The sequence below is a fragment of the Urtica dioica genome, chromosome 5 (genome assembly GCF_054948205.1).
Source record: "Urtica dioica subsp. dioica isolate 48M chromosome 5, U.dioica_male_clone48M_v1_H2, whole genome shotgun sequence".
In the NCBI taxonomy this organism is placed as follows: Eukaryota; Viridiplantae; Streptophyta; class Magnoliopsida; order Rosales; family Urticaceae; genus Urtica; species Urtica dioica.
The window spans coordinates 41,592,949-41,612,103 of NC_142760.1; the positions used below are offsets into that span (position 1 = coordinate 41,592,949).

Sequence of the window (19,155 nt, forward strand, 5' to 3'; positions counted from 1 at the left end):
ATCAAAACACTAAATACTTGGAACTTGCTCATCAATTATGTCCACAAATTTCCATTTATAACAATTAATCACATTACAATTTATAACAGTGTTGAAAAATCTTCGATATCTTGAGATGACTTGAAAATATTGCACACTTGATAATTATATATTTGGAACCCAAGTATATTATCCAATGCTACTTGGCTTCGTGCTATTAGCTCACACACACACACACACTTAATAGTCTCTGACAAAAGCAATAAACTAAAAGTGATCATTCATTATACATGTTTGTGGTTATTATTGCCCTTCTGATGCAGCGGAGAATTCAAAGATAGGAGATTGACTTAAAAAAACCAAAAATAAAAAGTAACGTAACCGGATAGTCGAACTTGATCGTTGATTCGCGCACAAATAACCGATCGAAGAACCTTTCTTCGCCTATTGATTCGCTCGTGAATGCTAGACTCGGGGCATCCAATCACCGTTGATTCGCGCACGAATGCCGGTTTTCGGGCATCAACTCGGAGCTCGCTCACGACGATCGGATTTGGGAGAAACACTCAAGTTTCAATTTTTCATTTCATAAAAAATCTATCCATTACAAAATAGGTGCTCATGATTTATAGATGCATCAAGAGACTTTTCATAATCCAAAGCTGAATATTAATGCATAAATTAAATCTACTTAATACAATAATAAAAGCTATAATTAAATTAATCGAGAAGAAAACAAAACGTCATTTTAAAAGCCTAAACGTCAGAATTCGGCTTAAATCCCGAGACCCCACTTTGTGGGTCTTGTTTACTAGGTCGATTCCACTCAAAAAACACTACTCTTTTGTCCGTTTCGGTGATCCCAACATTCTTGAAACTGCAGTTTGCCCTGCATCATTCTCCCCGTGTTTGACAGAATTCGTCCTCGAATTCGATGCATCTTTAGGTGGTGTGGAAGGAGGATGATGGTATTCTTGAATTCTGATGATCGAAACACCACTTCAAACAAAAAGGACACATCAACGAAGTCATCATGGGCTCGATCGGCTTGACTACTAATCGTTGGAGCGGTAGCTATCTTCACGACTTCTTGTTTTTCTTCGTCATCTTCTTGTTCTTCATAAAAAGTTGGACTGCTCAATTGCTCACCAATTATTTCTTCTTCATCGTCGCTTTCATCGTAGATAGGATCACCGATTGGATCAAAGAAATATTATTTTTCTTCGACATCAATCTTGAACACGTGTGAGTCGTCGTCAATCAATCCAGCAAAAATCTGCATGATTCACGATCGTCTTCGACTCTGATACCAACTGATGCAGCGGAGAATTCAAAGATAGGAGATTGACTTAAAAAAACCAAAAATAAAAAGTAACGTAACCGGATAGTCGAACTTGATCGTTGATTCGCGCACAAATAACCGATCGAAGAACCTTCCTTCGCCTATTGATTCGCTCGTGAATGCTAGACTCGGGGCATCCAATCACCGTTGATTCGCGCACGAATGCCGGTTTTCGGGCATCAACTCGGAGCTCGCTCACGACGCTCGGATTTGGGAGAAACACTCAAATTTCAATTTTTCATTTCATCAAAAATCTATCCATTACAAAATAGGTGCTCATGATTTATAGATGCATCAAGAGACTTTTCATAATCCAAAGCTGAATATTAATGCATAAATTAAATCTACTTAATACAATAATAAAAGCTATAATTAAATTAATCGAGAAGAAAACAAAACGTCATTTTAAAAGCCTAAACGTCAGAATTCGGCTTAAATCCCGAGACCCCACTTTGTGGGTCTTGTTTACTAGGTCGATTCCACTCAGAAAACACTACTCTTTTGTCCGTTTCGGTGATCCCAACATTCTTGAAACTGCAGTTTGCCCTGCATCACCTTCTGTTGCGGTTGCGGTTTCGGAGTTGGTGTACGGACAAAATGGCTAGGCGTTCCTTGGCGGGCGTTTCAGCGGGAAAGTTAAGCCAATACGTGACGAGGATGCGGTCCAAATCAGCAGCCAGGAGAGCAAATCCCTCGACTTTGGTGTGGGACTTTGCATTGCAAGTGGCGACCGGGATTCCCGTATTGGTCAACGAGCTTACGCTCAGCAGAGATTCAAGAAGCTCGTTCCCGAAGAAATCCCCGGCCTCTATCCTCGCAGGACTAGAATTTGATCCGCTTTCAAACGCCCAAACGATGCCTCGCGTGACAAAGAGCATCATGTCCAGCGGCTCGCCTTGCCGTATTATGTACGTGTTCTCATCGTACACCACCGGCTTCATGTATCTGTACAACATTTTGTACACTTGTTCACCCATATTTTCCAACTTCGGAACCTATAGATATTATATATATATATATATATATATATATATATATATATATATATAACACTTATTAGTGAATTATGAGTGAGACTAGGATGTGATAATAGCAAATATAGGTAGGTACGTACTTTGGTGAGAATGGGTGAGCACAAACACTCCTTGATAGAGAGAGCGAGTTTAGAGGGAAGAAGTGGGAAGAGAGTTTTGAGATCGACGACATCCATATTATTATTATTAGGAACATGCTTCAACCTGTCCGTAACCTCCTTCTTGAGTTTTTGAGGGATGTTTTGGTAATTAGAGAGCCACAACTCAGTTTGCTGTTGTGTTTTTCTGTTATCCTCTCCATTTTCGTTATTATTTGCTTGTATTCTGTTCACCCACTCCACGAATCCCTGTACGTACGTACGTATACATATAGTGTCAATAAAATAATTCAATAACAATAATAATAAATAAGTATAGTACCTCGGGATTGTGTACGTGGCGTTCGAAAATAGAGATGATCAAACGTTGGACATCAACTTGTTTGCCGTGTTTGATGGAGCGTCCCAAGTATCGAGTTATGATTTTCTTTTTAGCAACTGGCACGCCTTGGCTCGTCAGGTATTCCTCTATCTCTTTCTTTTTTATTATCATCTTCTTCATCCGATCATTTGATTTTTGAGTTTCCAATTGAATATACGTCTGCACAAGCACAAGCAAACATATATATAGATAAAAATATAACTTGGGGATATATATATATATACACATATTATTTACGTACCTGGACGTTTCCAATTAGGTATACAAAGAGAAGCAAACCACAAGTAGAAATGAGGATGGCGAACAAGTTTTCCCCAAAATCTGTACTTGTTTCAAGGTTTTGACCAAAAGAACTGCATGCATGAGGTTTTGCCCACATCATTACATTAATACTAAAAATAATAATTGATCATTTTGTTATTATAGTACGTTACCTGAGGTTCTTCATGCCCCACCAGGAGCATTTGGCCCATTTTTGCAAGAATTTATCGGTTATTCTTGTTGTGTTGGAAGCGATAGCGTTGGAAAATACCCCAAAATCGAAAACCTCGGGTTGAAAGGGCCTGATGGGGCAACGCTGGGCTATGAAATTTGAAACGTCAGGATCAGTGGCAGCAATATTGTCACTACACGCGAAAACATTACACGATTCCGCATCCCTGTAATATACACACGCACGTTGCCAGCATGCTGTCTCTCTGTATACAGAATAGAAGTACCAAAGCCCTCCTAGAATCTTTTTTATTTTACAAAAAAAAAAAAAAAAAAGTTTATAAATTTTTTGGGTGATACATTGTCAATTGATTTTGAGATATCCAGAGTAGAAATTAGATCAATATTATTTGTTAGCTTACATGGCCGGATATAAGGTAGAGACAAAAGTAGAAGAAGACTCTTGCCCAAACACGATGGGCGAGGCCGTCCAGAGCTCCGACCAAGTCCTTGCATGACAGGTGCACTCGCATAATTCGAGGCACGTACTGAAGTAGAAGCAACAAGTTCAGCACCTTCCTTGCTTCCCAATTTTTCGACCGCACAATATTGGGAAAGTACGCCACGATTATAAACTGTATATACATATACATGTATGTCAATATAAAATTATACAAAATATATAATAAAAAAAACATTAAATATATATATACCTGTGGGAGAGGAAGAATGGCTAAGACATCAATGAGGAGGGTGAACCAAGGAAAGCCGGTCCAAAGAGACAAGTCTAGTTCTTTAGCCGTTGAGAAGGCGCTTTGGATCCTAACAATGATGTGGACTAAGTACATCAAGTCCGTGAGAGACCTCAAAGTCACAGCCGCCGACTTGATGCTGCCGTCCATGACAACGCATTTCTTGGTGTCGTTAATGGTGTGAATGTAGAGGAACAACGGGTCTATTATCAGTCCCACCACACACGAAAACAGGAATATCTTCGCCCACTTTCGGTAATACGTGTCCCATGCCCCTAACGGCGTCGTTTTCGTCTCCTCCTTCTTCTCACTTTCCGCGATCTCAATCCTCCTATATATATACAATCAACTCTATCTTCATAAGTGGTTTATAAGTTGTACCCGAGCCTTTTGAAACGTACATATACTATAATTATTTAGATATATTAGACTAAAAATTATGTCAACTTTTTCATTTCAATGTAATAACACTAAAATTTATTAGTTTCTTTATCTAAGGTCATCTCCAACCACACTCTAAAACATCAAATATGCCATTTTTTTTCCTCCAACCGCACTGCAAAACCAACACCAAATTTGCAGTGTTGTATAGTGCCGCACCAAATTTGGCGTGGCATTGTTCACACGACAATTTTTTTTTAATACTTATTTATACATATATATAATCTTACAAATATTTATAAAACACCAAAATTCATAAATTGACTACAAAAATACATTAAAACAAAATAACAATACATAAAAATTTAAACATAGATTACAAAGTTTAAATTAAACAAAAAAAATAAAATAAAAACTAAAACAATAACATAATTTTATTTATTTTAGTTTTTGTTAAATATTGGTAAGTAATAAATAATTTTAATCACTTAATTAAAAAATATAAACATTATAATTCTTTACTAAAATATTTATTAATAAAGAGATTGCATAATTTTAATAATATAATAATGATGAATAGTATTTTTGGTGTGAAATTTGGTATTGTGGTTGGAGTTGGAAAAAAATTTGGTGCTAAATCAACACAAAAATTGTGTTGAATTAACAACAAATATATGAAATGAGTGGGAGTTGCCTAAGTGTAAAAATTATACATAAAAACTTATGCAAAAAAAAAAAAAAAAAAAACACTTACCACCCCGACATAATATGATCAGCTTATTTAGTCAAATTTCAAATTAAGTAGCCAATTTTTTTTTTTTTTTTTTTGCTGGATAAGTAGCCAGGTTCTTCCTCTGAATCGTACGTCTAGAGCCAACTGATAAAATAAAAAAATAAAAAAGCTCATTGTAAGCAATATATCATTAGCTTCCGTTTAAGAAAAAAATGGGTCATTAAATTAATAGCTATGAAAGAGATATGAAATTAATCAGAAAGCACAAATAATAATGAGTAACTAAACGAGTTTAGGGACTGAGGTACCTTGAACTGGAAAACGAGGATAAAGATATTGTTGATATAGGACTATTTATAGCCGGCGAAGCGAAACTATTTAATGAAACTAAATATAATACCATAGAATTTTTTAAATATGTGGAAGAAGACCAATTGTTCAACTTCAAATCATTGTTTCAAAAGTTTTAGAATATTATATAGAGTAATTGACTCTTTTGCTCCTAAATTATTAAAGTTGTTAGTTTTGTATCTGTGTGCCAATATGCCTCAAAACCAAACGACTGGACATGGTTTAAGATTTTCCATTAAAAAAAAAAAAAAAAAAAAAAGAAAAAAAAAAAAGACATCTTTGTATTGACTATTCTAATATTTCTCCAACTTCTTCCGTTTCTCTTCACCTAGCTATTCCTAGACCTACGGCGGAATAATGATGGGCATGTAGCTGTAAACAAACCAAAAAACAAATGGAAGTCACAAACTTCCTAGCAAGCCTACCACCACTCCACAACAAAACCGCCACCATCACTTCTCAAATAATGCTATTTTAGTTATTTTTTATTATCCTTTAGTTTTTTTTTTTCTTAAACCTATTGGTAAGTGTGTATTTTACACACTTATTTACATTCTTAAGACTTGTTTTGATAAGTTTTAATCAAATTTTGTTGTGCTTTTAATGTGTTTTTGTGTTTAATGTGCATAAAAAATAGGGAAATTGCCAAATCTACTACCAAAACAATAACTTTTTCCAATTTCCCACCAAAACCATAATTTGACCAAAAATGCCACTAACTCATTTGTACAACTACCATTTTACCCTCAACTACATTTTTTCTTACAATCTCAAACCAACTCGTTTTAATGAGCAAATATTGAAGTCTGAAACATTTTTGCTTCATCTCTCTCTCTCTCCGTCGCTCTCTCTCTCTCTCTCTCTCTCTCTCTCTCTCTCTCTCTCTCTCTCTCTCTCTCTCTCTCTCTCTCTCTCTCTCTCCTGTAAATCTCGTCCAAGGTCGGTCACCCATGAAACCCCCACTCAAGCATTGAAACCCTCTGCTTCTAAAAACTCACACCCAAGCGTTGAAACCCTCACCCAAGCTATGAAATCGTGGCTCTGAAATCCTCGTCCAAGTTCAGTTTGGTCTGGGTATGTTAACCAGGTTTTCTGAAATCGTCAACGAAGTTCATTAATTGTTGACTTTAGATGTCAACAATGGACGTCAACTGTTGACATCTAATGTCAACAACTGATGAGAGAAATTGATGTCTAAACTCTACAGAGTTCATCAGTTGTTGACATCAGATGTCAACAATTGACATCTATTGTTGACATCTAGATGTCAACAATAGACGTCAACTGTTGACATATGAAGTCAACAAATAATGAACTTTGTTGACATCAATGTCAACAATGGAAGGAAAGACTCATTCAGCCCCATCAAGAACTTCATGACGTATTCATCTTGAACAAAATTGACCAAATCCTTTGCTCCTCCACATGAGCAAGGACAATCCGGCCTGAAATCAGCAAGTTCTTCCCACAGACTCTTCAATTTAGTGAAATACATGCCAACGGTCATCTGATCTTGCGTGAGATTCATGATCGCTCTTCTCAACTCGAAAATCCTCGGCACGTTACTCTGTTGGAATCGTTCTTCAAGATCTTTCCAAATAGATGCGGCTGAGTCATTGTAAATCACACTTGATGAGATTTCCTTGGATACTGAATTGAGCATCCACGCAATGATGATGTCATTGTTTCTCTTCCAAGAGTTGAGGCGATTTGGATCGGAGCCACTTGGTTTGGGAATAGATCCATCAACAAAGCCGAATTTATTCTTCACGGAGAGCGCGATCTTCATTGATCTCTTCCATGTCGGATAATTGTCTCCTGTGAGCGCATTCGTAACAAGAATTTGACCAGTTGTATCGGTGTGATGCAGAAAGAAAGGATCTAGGGTTTCTTCATTTGGAAATCGCCGCGATGTGATTCCCGTCGCCGGAGATTCATTCTCAGATTCTTGAGTCGCCATGGAGGAAAAGAAGACGAATGAGAGGAAGAAAAGAAAAACCGAAAGTCTGCCTTAGACGATGGTGGATATGAGCGGAGCGAATTGCTCTGATACCATTTCACGACTGAGCTTCGTCGGACATTTGCAGAGAGATATTCGGAGAAGAAATTTGAAAAAAGGAATATATCTCATTAAAAATAAAAACAATGATAAGATGGGTATTTATAGTTATTGATAACCAAAACAAACGACAAAGAAAATAATAAAGGAAATAAACGACCACTAACTAACTAAAACGACCTAAACCAAAACTCTCTTATTCCAATACGTTCTTAATGTTTGTAATTGTTCTAATAGGGTTAGAGACCGGGAGGTGATAATCCGACAATTTGATATATTTATCGGCGACTCAGGAGAGATCAATAATTACAATTAAGTGAGTTTGACTAGCAACATAGAGAATAAATTGGGATAAATTGTGTTAGAAATTTCCAACAAGATCAAGATTAGTGAAATCGAAATCTAGTCGTTTTTTTTTTATTAATTTGAATCACATTATTTATTTTATTCTTGCTTATTTTATTTTTAGTTCTTATTTTATTTTAATCTTTCATCAAATTTAATTTATATTTAATATTTATTATTTAATTAGAAAAGATAATTATAATAGTTCATTAATTTTGATATTAGTTATCATGGTTCGACACTCATTCTTATAACTTTATATTACTTCTGCTGACATGTTGTACAGTGAATTTTCGCAACATCTATTTTTATATGTTTAAGCTTAAGAGTGATAAATGGGTAGTCATTGGCTTGTTTTGAATACGTGAGAAACGCCTAACTTTTTATTAAACATGCGTTTGATTCTTTGGCGGCTTCTGTTTATATATATTTGTTTACTTTTTTTATTTTAAGAACATGTGATTTAAACCTCATCATTTTAGGTGATGTAATATGAAGCACGTCATTAATAAAGAAAAGGGTTATGATTTATATAACTATGTGCTTACGAGTCAATTCCGAACATCTCCTAGCAAAGATAGTTCCTTATCTTAGTTGGTCTTTAATTCAAGACTCATATGTATAAGGTAACTTCTTACACACAACTTTGTTGATCCATCGATCCATTAAAGTCGTCTAGAATAGTTATAGAATCTACTTAATTAATACCTTAAAGACATTTGATTAATACCTTAAAAGACATTTAAAAAAACTATAAAATTACATTTATTTAAAACTAAAAATAAAATATAATTACAATGATAGTATAAATAAAATAAAAATTATATTTAAATATGTTGCTGAGACTTGAGAATTATATATAAAATCTATGTTTTTTTATGAATAAATTATATACATAAATTATGTCGGTTTTTTTTCGGTTTGCCTATCGGCAAGCGGTAAACCCCTCAAATTACAGTTTGTCCATTGACAGCAGTTTGCCTCTTACCCGTCAGCTTGTCTGTCGGCTTGCCCGTAAAATCGAAACACCGACAAGGTAACGGTAAACGACATTTGATTCCTTGGGTTGTATAGGTAGCTTCAGAATTTCGTCTGCTTCAAAGGACAAGAAGATCAAATTTATGTTCAAGTGATCATGATAAGAGACTTTGGAGTTTTGAAGTCAACACAACTGAAGTCGATCAATTCGGTAAATTACATATGATATGTGCAACTTTTCATGATGTGCTATTAAACATATCAATATAATATCATACATAAATATTTATGTGCTGTAAATTAAAGCAATATCTACATTATTGATGATCGTACATTCACTAGCCTGCCGGCCTTACCCTTTGGCCATTTAGGCCATGGCCTAAGGCACCAAATTTTTAGTGAAAAAATTAACTAAAAAAGCTCTAATTTTTTTTAAAAAAAGCCTTAAAAATAAAAATTATTATGTATAAGACCCACTTTTTTTATATACTTTTAAAATAAAGGCCTCAAAGTACTAGCTGTTCTCTCTCCTGGAGAAACTTCGGAACAGTTGAGGAAAAAACCCTAATCGCCGCCGCCGCCCCTCTGGGTTCTCGGATGCCGTCACTGTCGCGGCTCCGGCCCGGAGGGGAGGGCGATTCTCCACGAGACTCCTTCTCTGTGGTTGCCGTTTCTCCGCTTCTTCGCCGCCGAGCCCGCACGCCACCGCCGCCGAGCCCGTACGCCAACGCCGCCGAGCCCGTACGCCACCACCGCCGAGCCTGCATGCCACCGCCGCCGAGCCCGTACGCCACCGCCGCCGAGCCCGCACGCTACCGCCGCTCCAGATCCGTCGTCCCTGTGAGTTCGTCGACGCTGTTCACCACCGGACTTCGGTGTGACCGCCGTCCGCGTCTGACCCTCGGAGGGTGGCTCTCAGCGTGTCGTCGTTGTGCGCGTCCGCGTCCGAGCTACCGCTCTTCTACCGCTCTCCAATCGTTGTGCGATTGACGAAGGTTCGCAGATCTGGGTTGGTTGGATCTGAGGTGGTAGTAGATCTGAGTTTTTGTGGTTGATTTTCTGTTTTAGCGGCTGGTTTTTGGTTTTTGGTTTTTGATTTTCAGTTTAACTTTAGGGTTCTTGGTTGGAGTATGGATCATTTTAATTTTTATTAGGTTTGTTTTGTTTTGGTTTGTTTTGGACTCGGATTAGCCGTAGTCTCAACTCCCGTAGTGGATTTCCTGTTAGGTTTTTATCTATGCAGGTTGAAGAGCCACCCTATTCGTGGTTTTCGGACCGAGTTTGGTTGGATTTTTTCATCGCCATTCTTTGGGTTTTTTAACGAGCCTCTTGTGTGCTGTATTGGTGCTTGTAATTCTTCCCGTTGTCGGAAGTTTGCACATTTCGTACTTTTACCGGAATTTAGTGTTAGATTCACTTCGACTTAGGTCTTGGTAATCCATGTACTAAGGTGTTATTCTCCTGTATTTATGGGTTTTTTTACCCAATTTTAATGGAAAATCCGTACTATTCAAAAAAAAAAAAAAAATAAAGTCCTCAAATTTTATTTTTGCCTAAGATCTCGTAGTACTTTGGACCGGCCCTGCACTAGCCAGTACAATTTTTCAAGTCTTTTAGTCTTTTTTTGGGTTTGAAAATTCAACAGAAGCAAGTCTATCTAGACTAGCATGGAATGTCTACACGTATAAAAAAAAAAAAAGAGGATAATGATTGAAGACACACAACAGAATTGACTAGTTCTTTTTTTTGCAGCAGCCTCGAAAGAGACATGAGACAGAAGATTCAACATGTATATACCATTCAAATAATAAAATGAGCTTCCTATGAAAAAAAAAAGAAAAAAAAAAGAGCTTTAACCTTATTATATGTGGCAGCCTTATTATTATTATATATATATATATATATATATATATATATATATATATATATATATAACAGAATTGACTAGTTCTTTTTTGGAAAAATGATATGAAATAACCAATTCAAGCTATGATTTTTGTAAAATAGTCATAGTTTCATTAGGTATAGCATAATAACCAATTGAGAGTACTACGACTTTTAATCCTGCATCGATTAATTTTAATCCAGCTTTCATAAAACTTATATTCTGTCTTTATAGGTCGTTGAAATTAAATTTAATCCAGCCTAGATTAATCTTACTTTGGTTAGTTTACTTATAATTGAAAAACTATGACTATTTTGCAAAAGTTTAAGTTCTATTTGGCTATATAGCCGCTTGACCCTTCTTTTTTTTGCAGCAACCTCGAAAGAGACATGAGACAGAAGATTCAACATGTATATACCATTCAAATAATAAAATGAGCTTCCTATGAAAAAAAAAAGAAAAAAAAAGAGCTTTAACCTTATTATATGTGGCAGCCTTATTATTATATATATATTATATATATATATATATATATATATATAGCTCTACAGTGGCGTGAGAAAATTCTTAGTGACTGACTAGAAAGGCCAACTTTTAAACTTTAGTTTTACTTAACGAAGTGTCTTAGAATGCGCTTTATTTTCTGACCATTAAGGATATTATATTATAATTTATATACTCGGAGTGCGTTTAATTTCTTTTCCAAATCACCAAGAAAAGATCAGTATAGTAATAAAAGAGCAGAAAGCAAATTAGATTGAATAAGAATGTAGCGTAGGAATACTAATTTATATGTACATTATTAGTCAATGAACTGTGAGACGGGTCTTCTCTTCTTAAATAGTCTAATAATCAAAGGTCGAAATATTGATATCGACGGATATACCGTGAGTCTAATGTTATAGAGATATCGTTTATTAATAGATATATCGACAGATAAGAGATAATTTTCATTGTTTAGTTTTTACTTGAATTTATCATTTTCAACTCTTCTTTTTCAGTTTTAAAGGTTGATTTCAAATTATTTAAAAAAAAAATTCTTGTGTTTTCACTTAAAATTACGAAGTAGTAAGATCTAATACTAGCGGTTATAATTTTCGTTACTCTCTGCTTTCATATGATAACTAAATTATCAAAAAAAATTATTTTGATAATGCTAGTTACAAATGTTATTACTTTTTTTTTTGTGAATAAAAACGTACAGTGAGAGAAGTATGAGGACATATAAGTAAATACATCACAAAAAGAGCCATATAATTAATGAAAAAACATAAATAAAAAAGATGCACAAAAATCCACTATACCCTTTAAAATTGGACATTTATGTACATTCCCCTTATATTTTAGCTATAATATTAATGTCGTTCTTTCTTTCTTTATTTCTCTTTTTATGCTAGTTTTGGGATTTTATATATATATATATTGACCTTAATCAATTTTTTTTAATCACCTATTTCAGGAGTCGCATGCTAAAAGGATAAAATTGTTAATAATTTTTTTTTTAATTATGAAGATTTAAAAAGAAAAAGAAAGAAGAATAGGAAGAGGTAACTAGCCAGAAGTATGATATTATTGGATATAATTTTGAGACATGATACTTTTCACGTACGCTGGACGTAGCCACCTCGAAGGGGAGTGGGGCTTTGGCCCCCCGAAAAAATTAAAAATTAGCCCATAAATTTAAAAAAATATTTTTATTTTGATCTTTTTTGTAAAATATTTTCAGTTTAGCTCCCCCAAAAATTTCACTTTGGCCCCTTTAAAAGAAATCTTTTATTTGGCCCCCCTCAGTTATATTTTTGGCTACGTTACGCATATATATACCCAATTGAAAATAAACTTGCATATATTATAAACAAGTATTTTATTTTTGGATGATACGTAGATAATTAAATCGCATTTCGTCGCTGATGAGGAAAAGTATATATTCGGAGTTGCAGAAGTGGCTAAACCAGCTCCAAAGGCAAACCCAGAGCCTTTCGCTCATTTGAATCGCATTCGATGAAGCTCCAACAACAGACACGTGAAGATTTAAAAAAAAAAACACCTAGACAACCTTTATTTTTGGAAGTAGAACGACATATTGTGTAAACAAAAACAAAAAAAAAAAATTATCTTTTTCTGTATATCTATCTTCTTCAACATACCAGTGATTGTATGTATACCTTTATTTTTATGTAGATTTCCATCATAATATATAAAAGATTTCTTTCATACCAGTGATGCAAATTATGTTGCATAATTAATATACTGAAAGTTTGCAATTATATTAGTAACTTATAAAGTGCTTTTAAAGTGGGACATATAAATAATTGAACAAAAGTAAGTTGAGGTGTTGTGTGTGTACAAGCACTGGACACTCTTAGTGGGCATACAGTCAGATTTCCATAATATTATAATATTGCGTTGTGTGTGTGTATTTGAGTCAAGGAAAAAAATGTCGTTTTCGTTGCCGTTTTGAGGCTCCTGATTTACGGAAAGTCGTCATGTTGATAGAAAATCGAACGGAAAAAATGTGAAAAATGGCAAGTGAAATGCCGTTTTCAAATGCCCAACGAAAAAAATGTGGTAAAATAGATTTAAAATATATACATGTAATACATACATATATTTTTCAATTTTTAAACATATATAAAGAAAATACATTATGTATACAATCTTTTTCAATAGAAAATTGTATATATATAATATTTTATAAATGTGTGCTATTAATAATATTTAATATATATAATTTATAAATGTGTGATATTATCTATAAGAATTATCTCATAGTATGTGTGATATTATATATAATTTTTAAATGTGTGATATTATATATTAGACTATGTGTGATATTATAATTTATAAATAGAGGTTATTATAAACACATATATTTATAAAAATGTCCACTAAGACTATGAGATAAATATCATAAAAAAACGACAGCAGGAAAAAAAAACGACAGACAACCGCCTTTTAAAAAAACAAAACAAAAAAACAAACGGCAGACAGCAAAAAACGACACAAATTAGAAAAACGACAGCAAAAAAAAACGACAAACGACGAAAAACGACAAAAAACGAAAAACGACGACGAAACGACATTTTTGACTTTCGCCGGCCGTTGACCCTCCGGCAATGAATTTTCAGCCGATTTTCCGGGAAAATCGCCGACATTTTATTCCTTGATTTGAGTTAATGAAAGTGATTCAAATTTGACTGTATGCCCACTTTCAATTTTCAATTTCATTATCTCAGATGATTGTATGCCAACTCATCTTTATAGATTTTAATATTATTTGGTAGTTGATTTCACTTTCATTAACTCATTGTTATTGTTTTTTTTTAATATTATTTTAATGTTTTATTTTCCTTTCAAATATTGAGTTGTATGGTTTGGGCTTGGGGTTTTGACAGCAATAATACCATCTTGTTGTCACTTACCATATTTAGCCCAAAATGAAAAAACTTACACATGTAATACCTAAGCCATTGTGTAAAGACAAGTATACCCTCAGAAATCTTTTAAACGCATGCAAACCCATTCCCGGGTATTCTTCATCTTATTCCCAAAAAAAAACCCCTCATCTTCTCTCTCTCTCTCTCTCTCTCTCTCTCTCTCTCTCTCTCTCTCTCTCTCTCTCTCGCACGATCCCTCCATTCTTTTCAAGCTCAAAAACATCGGCATTTCCCTGGTATTCTTCATCTTTATCCCAAAAAAAAACCCCCTCATCTTCTCTCTCGCACGATCCCTCCATTTTTTTCTCGCTCAAAAAAATCGGCCATTCTCGGGTATTCTTCATCTTTTTCCCAAAAAAAAAAAAAATCCCTAATCTTCTCTCTGTCTCTCTCGCACGATCCCCCCATTTTTTTTCTCGCTCAAAGAAATCGGCCGCACGTTCTCTCTCTCTCCCTCACACGTTCTCTAGCGAAGCAGTGATCCTCTATCGTCGTTCCAGGTCGCAAGGCATAACAAAAAAAGGTATGGGTATTACTTATGCAATTTTGAAAGCTAGAACTCCGATACCCATGGCCGCCGGCTTACTCAAATCTCTATTTCATTTATTTCGGTCTCTTAAAACCCTAGAAATACGGGTGAGTGTTTGTTAAAACCCTATTTCATTTACTCAAAAAGGTATGGGTATCTCTATTTCATTTATTTCGGCCGAGTGTTTGTTGATTTAGGGTTTTTGGCTCAAAATTTTTTTGATTTAGGGTTTTTGGCTCAAAATTTTTTTGGGTGTTTTAGTGTATTTGGTGTTTGGGCGAGTGTTTGTTGTGTTTGGCCGAGAATGTGTTGTATTTGGGCGTTTGATTGTATTTGGGTTTGGGTGTTTGAGTGTATTTGTGTTTGGGTGTTTGAGTGTATTTGTGTTTGGCCGAGAATATGTTGTCTTTGAGTGTTTGTGTGTATTTGTGTTTGGGCGAGTGTGTCACGGAATGACCCGAGTCCGTGACACTTGTGTCACGAAGTGGATTCACTCCGTGACACATATTTCATTTATTTTGGTCTCTTAAAACCCTAGAAATACGGGTGAGTGTTTGTTAAAACCCTATTTCATTTACTCAAAAAGGTATGGGTATCTCTATTTCATTTATTTCGGCCGAGTGTTTGTTGATTTAGGGTTTTTGGCTCAAATTTTTTTTGGGTGTTTTAGTGTATTTGGTGTTTGGGCGAGTGTTTGTTGTGTTTGGCCGAGAATGTGTTGTATTTGGGTGTTTGATTGTATTTGGGTTTGGGTGTTTGAGTGTATTTGTGTTCGGGTGTTTGAGTGTATTTGTGTTTGGCCGAGAATGTGTTGTCTTTGAGTGTTTGTGTGTATTGTGTTTGGCCGAGAATGTGTGTGTTTGTGTGTGTTTCGTGCTCGTGTATATATTTGATTGAACAATGTTAGGGTTTGGCGAGTGTGTGTGTGTGTGTGTGTGTGTGTGTGTGTGTGTGTGTGTGTGTGTGTGTGTGTGTGTGTGTGTGTGCGTGTATTTGGTCTTGAAGTTGTTGAAAATTGGTGACTTGATTTGTTTTAGGTTTTAGATTCAATGACGAAGTCTAAAGGAAGCAAGGTGGAGGAGGCCTCAAAAAGTGTCCGAAGAAGTCCTAGGACGGCTTCGAAAAGGAAAATAATTTCGCCGTCCAAGCGTTCCAACGATGACGACGCGTTCGTCGTCGCACCAACAAAGATAAAGAAGGTATAGAATAAAAATGAAGTGACTTAATTAGATGTATGTGCAGCTATTTGATTTTGTTTTGTGTTTGATATAGCCAAAAAACAAGGCTGAGTCATCGGGCGTTGCGACCGCCTTGGAGAGTCCTACAACTGCTATTCCCCGAAAGGTGAGTGTCAGAAACTCATTTTGATCCTGGTTCGTGATAGATGTGTCACGGACTCGATGACTTCGTGACAGATGTGTCACGAAGTCAGCGAGTCCGTGACACATCCGTCACGAAGTGGGTGAGTCCGTGACACATCTGTCACGAACTCAAGCATAATGGTTTCACTAATAATGTCATTGACTCATATGTGTAGGAGTGGAGACGGTTTATACCGGAGTCCAACGTTGAAGGATTTTCCTTTAACTTCCACGGGGGATTGGAAAATTTCCTCGCTCTCTAACTCGGCCGCAGTGCCGAGACTCAAGCTGGATTCGCCCAATCATGTTTTGGGCAGTTCGTGGGGCAACCCAAAATAGTCCGGTCGTCGGCGATTATAAGCCACATGGTGTTGAGGACCGGGAGCTTCGAGGGCGAAACCACTGACGGGCTTCTGATTGAGATTGGAGGCCAAGTCCGGGAGTTCACGAAGAGAGACTTCCAGGAGATCACATTCCTCAAAGTCGTCGATGACTACGAGGAATTCAAGTTCGAGGGGGTTGTTTCTAATGACAGCCTCTTCAAAAAATTCTTCCCGGGGAAGTATTTGAGTCGGAACTTGGTCAACCAATTCTTGGAGGCGAGCGTAGATTGGCCGACAGAAGTTCAGGTAAATTACCTGAAAATTTACTTCGTCTTGAATGTCCTCCTGGCGGACGATGCGAAGAACAGGACACCATGCGTAGAGCTCATTAAGGCGGTGGAGGACACGGACACATTCGGTCGCCATCCATGGGGCAACGTGGTGTGGAACTACCTTCTCGGCGAAGTCCGGAAGTTTGTGGAGAAGGGTGGCGAGCCAATGGAGCAAGGTAAAAAAAAAAAGGAAGCTCCATCTCCCCAGATTCGTCGAGCCGCTTCAGGTTTGGGGGTACGAGTGTCTTCCTTTCCTGACGAACATGGGGGTTTGTGAGAAAGTCTCCACCACAGCTCGGCCAATAATGCGTCGGTGGAAGTCTATCGGACTTGTTCAGGATGCCGCCATGAGAGGAATCAACTTCAATGAGGTAATAAATTTGTAGGTTAATTCATACTTAATATTGATCACACTCAATTGTTAACTTGTCCCACGTATAGGTTGAATTTCACGGAATCGGCGACACTTCTTCAAGCGTTGCAACCCCTTCTACGACGGCAGCGGGGGTGGACAAACGCTCGGAGAAGAAACCCAAAAAAGACGCCCCACAACCAGAAACACCACCACCACAACCACCACAACAACCGTCCCATTCACAAGCACAAACAGTTGAGGTAACACAATTTTGGGTTTCTATTTTAATTTAAATGAATCCACTCCGTGACAGATGTGTCACGGAGTGGATTCACTCCGTGATAGATGTGTCACGTACTGGATTTACTCGTCAGCCAGCTTACTTTGTTATTTTGGTCATGGACAGTCCCGGCTCGACTCTCTCGAAAACTCAGTTGGAAATCTCGACGAGCGTTTCCGCTATATGCAAGACGACTACAGGAAGTTCAAAAAAGAAATTTTGGACGCGGTGAAGAGCTACATAGTGGCTCTTGATGAACTAGATCAGTACTACAATTGGAGAAACGAGTTACAGTTAGAAAAGAAGCGCCGGGAGAAGAAAGCGGCCAAATTGAAGAAGTGGGAAGAAGAGATGGCGAAGAAGAGAGCGGAAAAAGAAAAGAAAAAAAAAAAGAGGAAGAAGAATATGTTGAGAAGCTGAAGAAAATGCAGGAAGAAGAGAAGAAAATGCGGGAAGAAGAAGAGAAGAAGCAGAGAGAAGAAGAAGAGGATAAGAAGAAAGAAGAAGAGGAGAAGAAGAAGAAAGAGGAAGACGAGGAGAAGAAGAAGAAAGACGAAGAAGAGAAGAAGAAGAAAGACGACGAAGACGAGAAGAAGAAGAAAGACGACGAGGACAAGAAGAAAAAGGACGATGACGGGGACAAGAAAAATAAGCAGGACAAAGACGACAAGAATAAGAAGGACTATGGCGCCAAGAAGAGCAAGAAACAGGAGGAGAAGAAGGATGGCAACCAAAAGAAGAAGAAAAACGAAGTCGAGAAAGGGAAAAAGAAGCAAACCAGTCAACAAGAGGTACAAGATATGCAATAGACATATTATTTTGTTCTTTAAGAGTGGATTCACTCCGTGACAGATGTGTCACGGAGTGTACTTAGTGCGTGACACAGTGTCACGGAGTCGCTGAATTTCGTTATTTTGATTACACTCATGTTGAACTAAATGATTTTGAATGGTCAGGAGGACGAAAGTGACGTCGAAAACACACAAGGTCAACAATCTTGGGGTGATGAAGATTCGCCTCTCAGTCTAGAAGCCCAAATGAATGCAGAGGCTATGGAAGAGTATGAGTTGTTAGGGACACAGGGGGTTCAAGAGGTACCTCCATTAATTTGATGGTTGAACTTAATTCTTGACTTGTTTAGAAGCATATAATTGTTATGGTTGAACTCAACAATAAACTTGAACTCAAATAAGCATATAATTGTTATGAAATATTATTTTATGGTTGAACTCAACAATAAACTTGAACTCTATTTCTCTTGTTGGATAGATATATGACTTGAAGACACCGAATCCCCATATCCTTATTGAAGACTCACCTATCAAGAAACATTTGACCCGGCAACGACGCAGCCCCGATAGGTTTACTCCTTCCAAAAAGGCGTTGCCTTTTCTGAGGTTCACGAATGCTCCGGACGTGCTTCCTGATGAACTGCCGCTGTCGGAGGTAACCAAACGATCGGACCAGGATGACGTTGACGTCATGAAGTTGTGGTTCCAAGTCGGCTTGAAGAGGGGCCACAAGAACATATCTCAGGGCAAACCAAAATATAAGCCGGAGGAAGAAACCATAGCGCCTTCTATGGAACTTGGACAGATGGCTATCAACCAGAAGACCTTCTTCTACAACATGTGGCACGAGGACGGTTGGTTGTCTGATCAGGTATTAATGTGTGTCAGTAATTTTTAAAATATGTCTTGTTTTGCAGCTCACTTCGTGACAGATGTGTCACAGAGTCAATTCACTCCATGACAGATGTGTCACGGAGTGAATTGACTCCGTGACAG

At 36.9% G+C, this 19,155-nt stretch overlaps 2 protein-coding genes across 3 annotated transcripts; one reads left to right on the forward strand and one right to left on the reverse strand.

Moving 5' to 3' along the window:
- Positions 1–1,541: 1,541 nt before the first annotated feature.
- Positions 1,542–5,601, reverse strand: LOC149398611 (cyclic nucleotide-gated ion channel 1-like). Of its 2 annotated transcripts, none has more exons than XM_089615843.1 (9): positions 5,442–5,601; positions 5,155–5,277; positions 3,981–4,350; positions 3,690–3,902; positions 3,270–3,571; positions 3,077–3,188; positions 2,776–2,994; positions 2,436–2,702; positions 1,542–2,316 (listed from the first exon to the last, which is right to left on the reverse strand). In XM_089615843.1, the coding sequence occupies exons 2-9, from the start codon at positions 5,163–5,165 to the stop codon at positions 1,873–1,875; spliced, it is 1,938 nt and encodes a 645-aa protein (XP_089471969.1). In that variant the 5' UTR covers positions 5,166–5,277; positions 5,442–5,601; the 3' UTR covers positions 1,542–1,872. The 2 variants fall into 2 exon arrangements, with proteins under 2 accessions (XP_089471969.1, XP_089471971.1); XM_089615845.1 differs by having other exon boundaries at positions 1,954–2,266.
- An 11,358-nt stretch (positions 5,602–16,959) lies between these two features.
- On the forward strand, positions 16,960–18,818 carry LOC149398612 (uncharacterized). Its single transcript, XM_089614628.1, has 6 exons — positions 16,960–17,104; positions 17,175–17,348; positions 17,495–18,159; positions 18,325–18,462; positions 18,638–18,765; positions 18,815–18,818. Exons 3-6 carry the CDS (start codon positions 17,794–17,796, stop codon positions 18,816–18,818), a joined length of 636 nt encoding a protein of 211 aa, XP_089470754.1. The 5' UTR covers positions 16,960–17,104; positions 17,175–17,348; positions 17,495–17,793.
- The last annotated feature ends 337 nt before the right edge of the window (positions 18,819–19,155 follow it).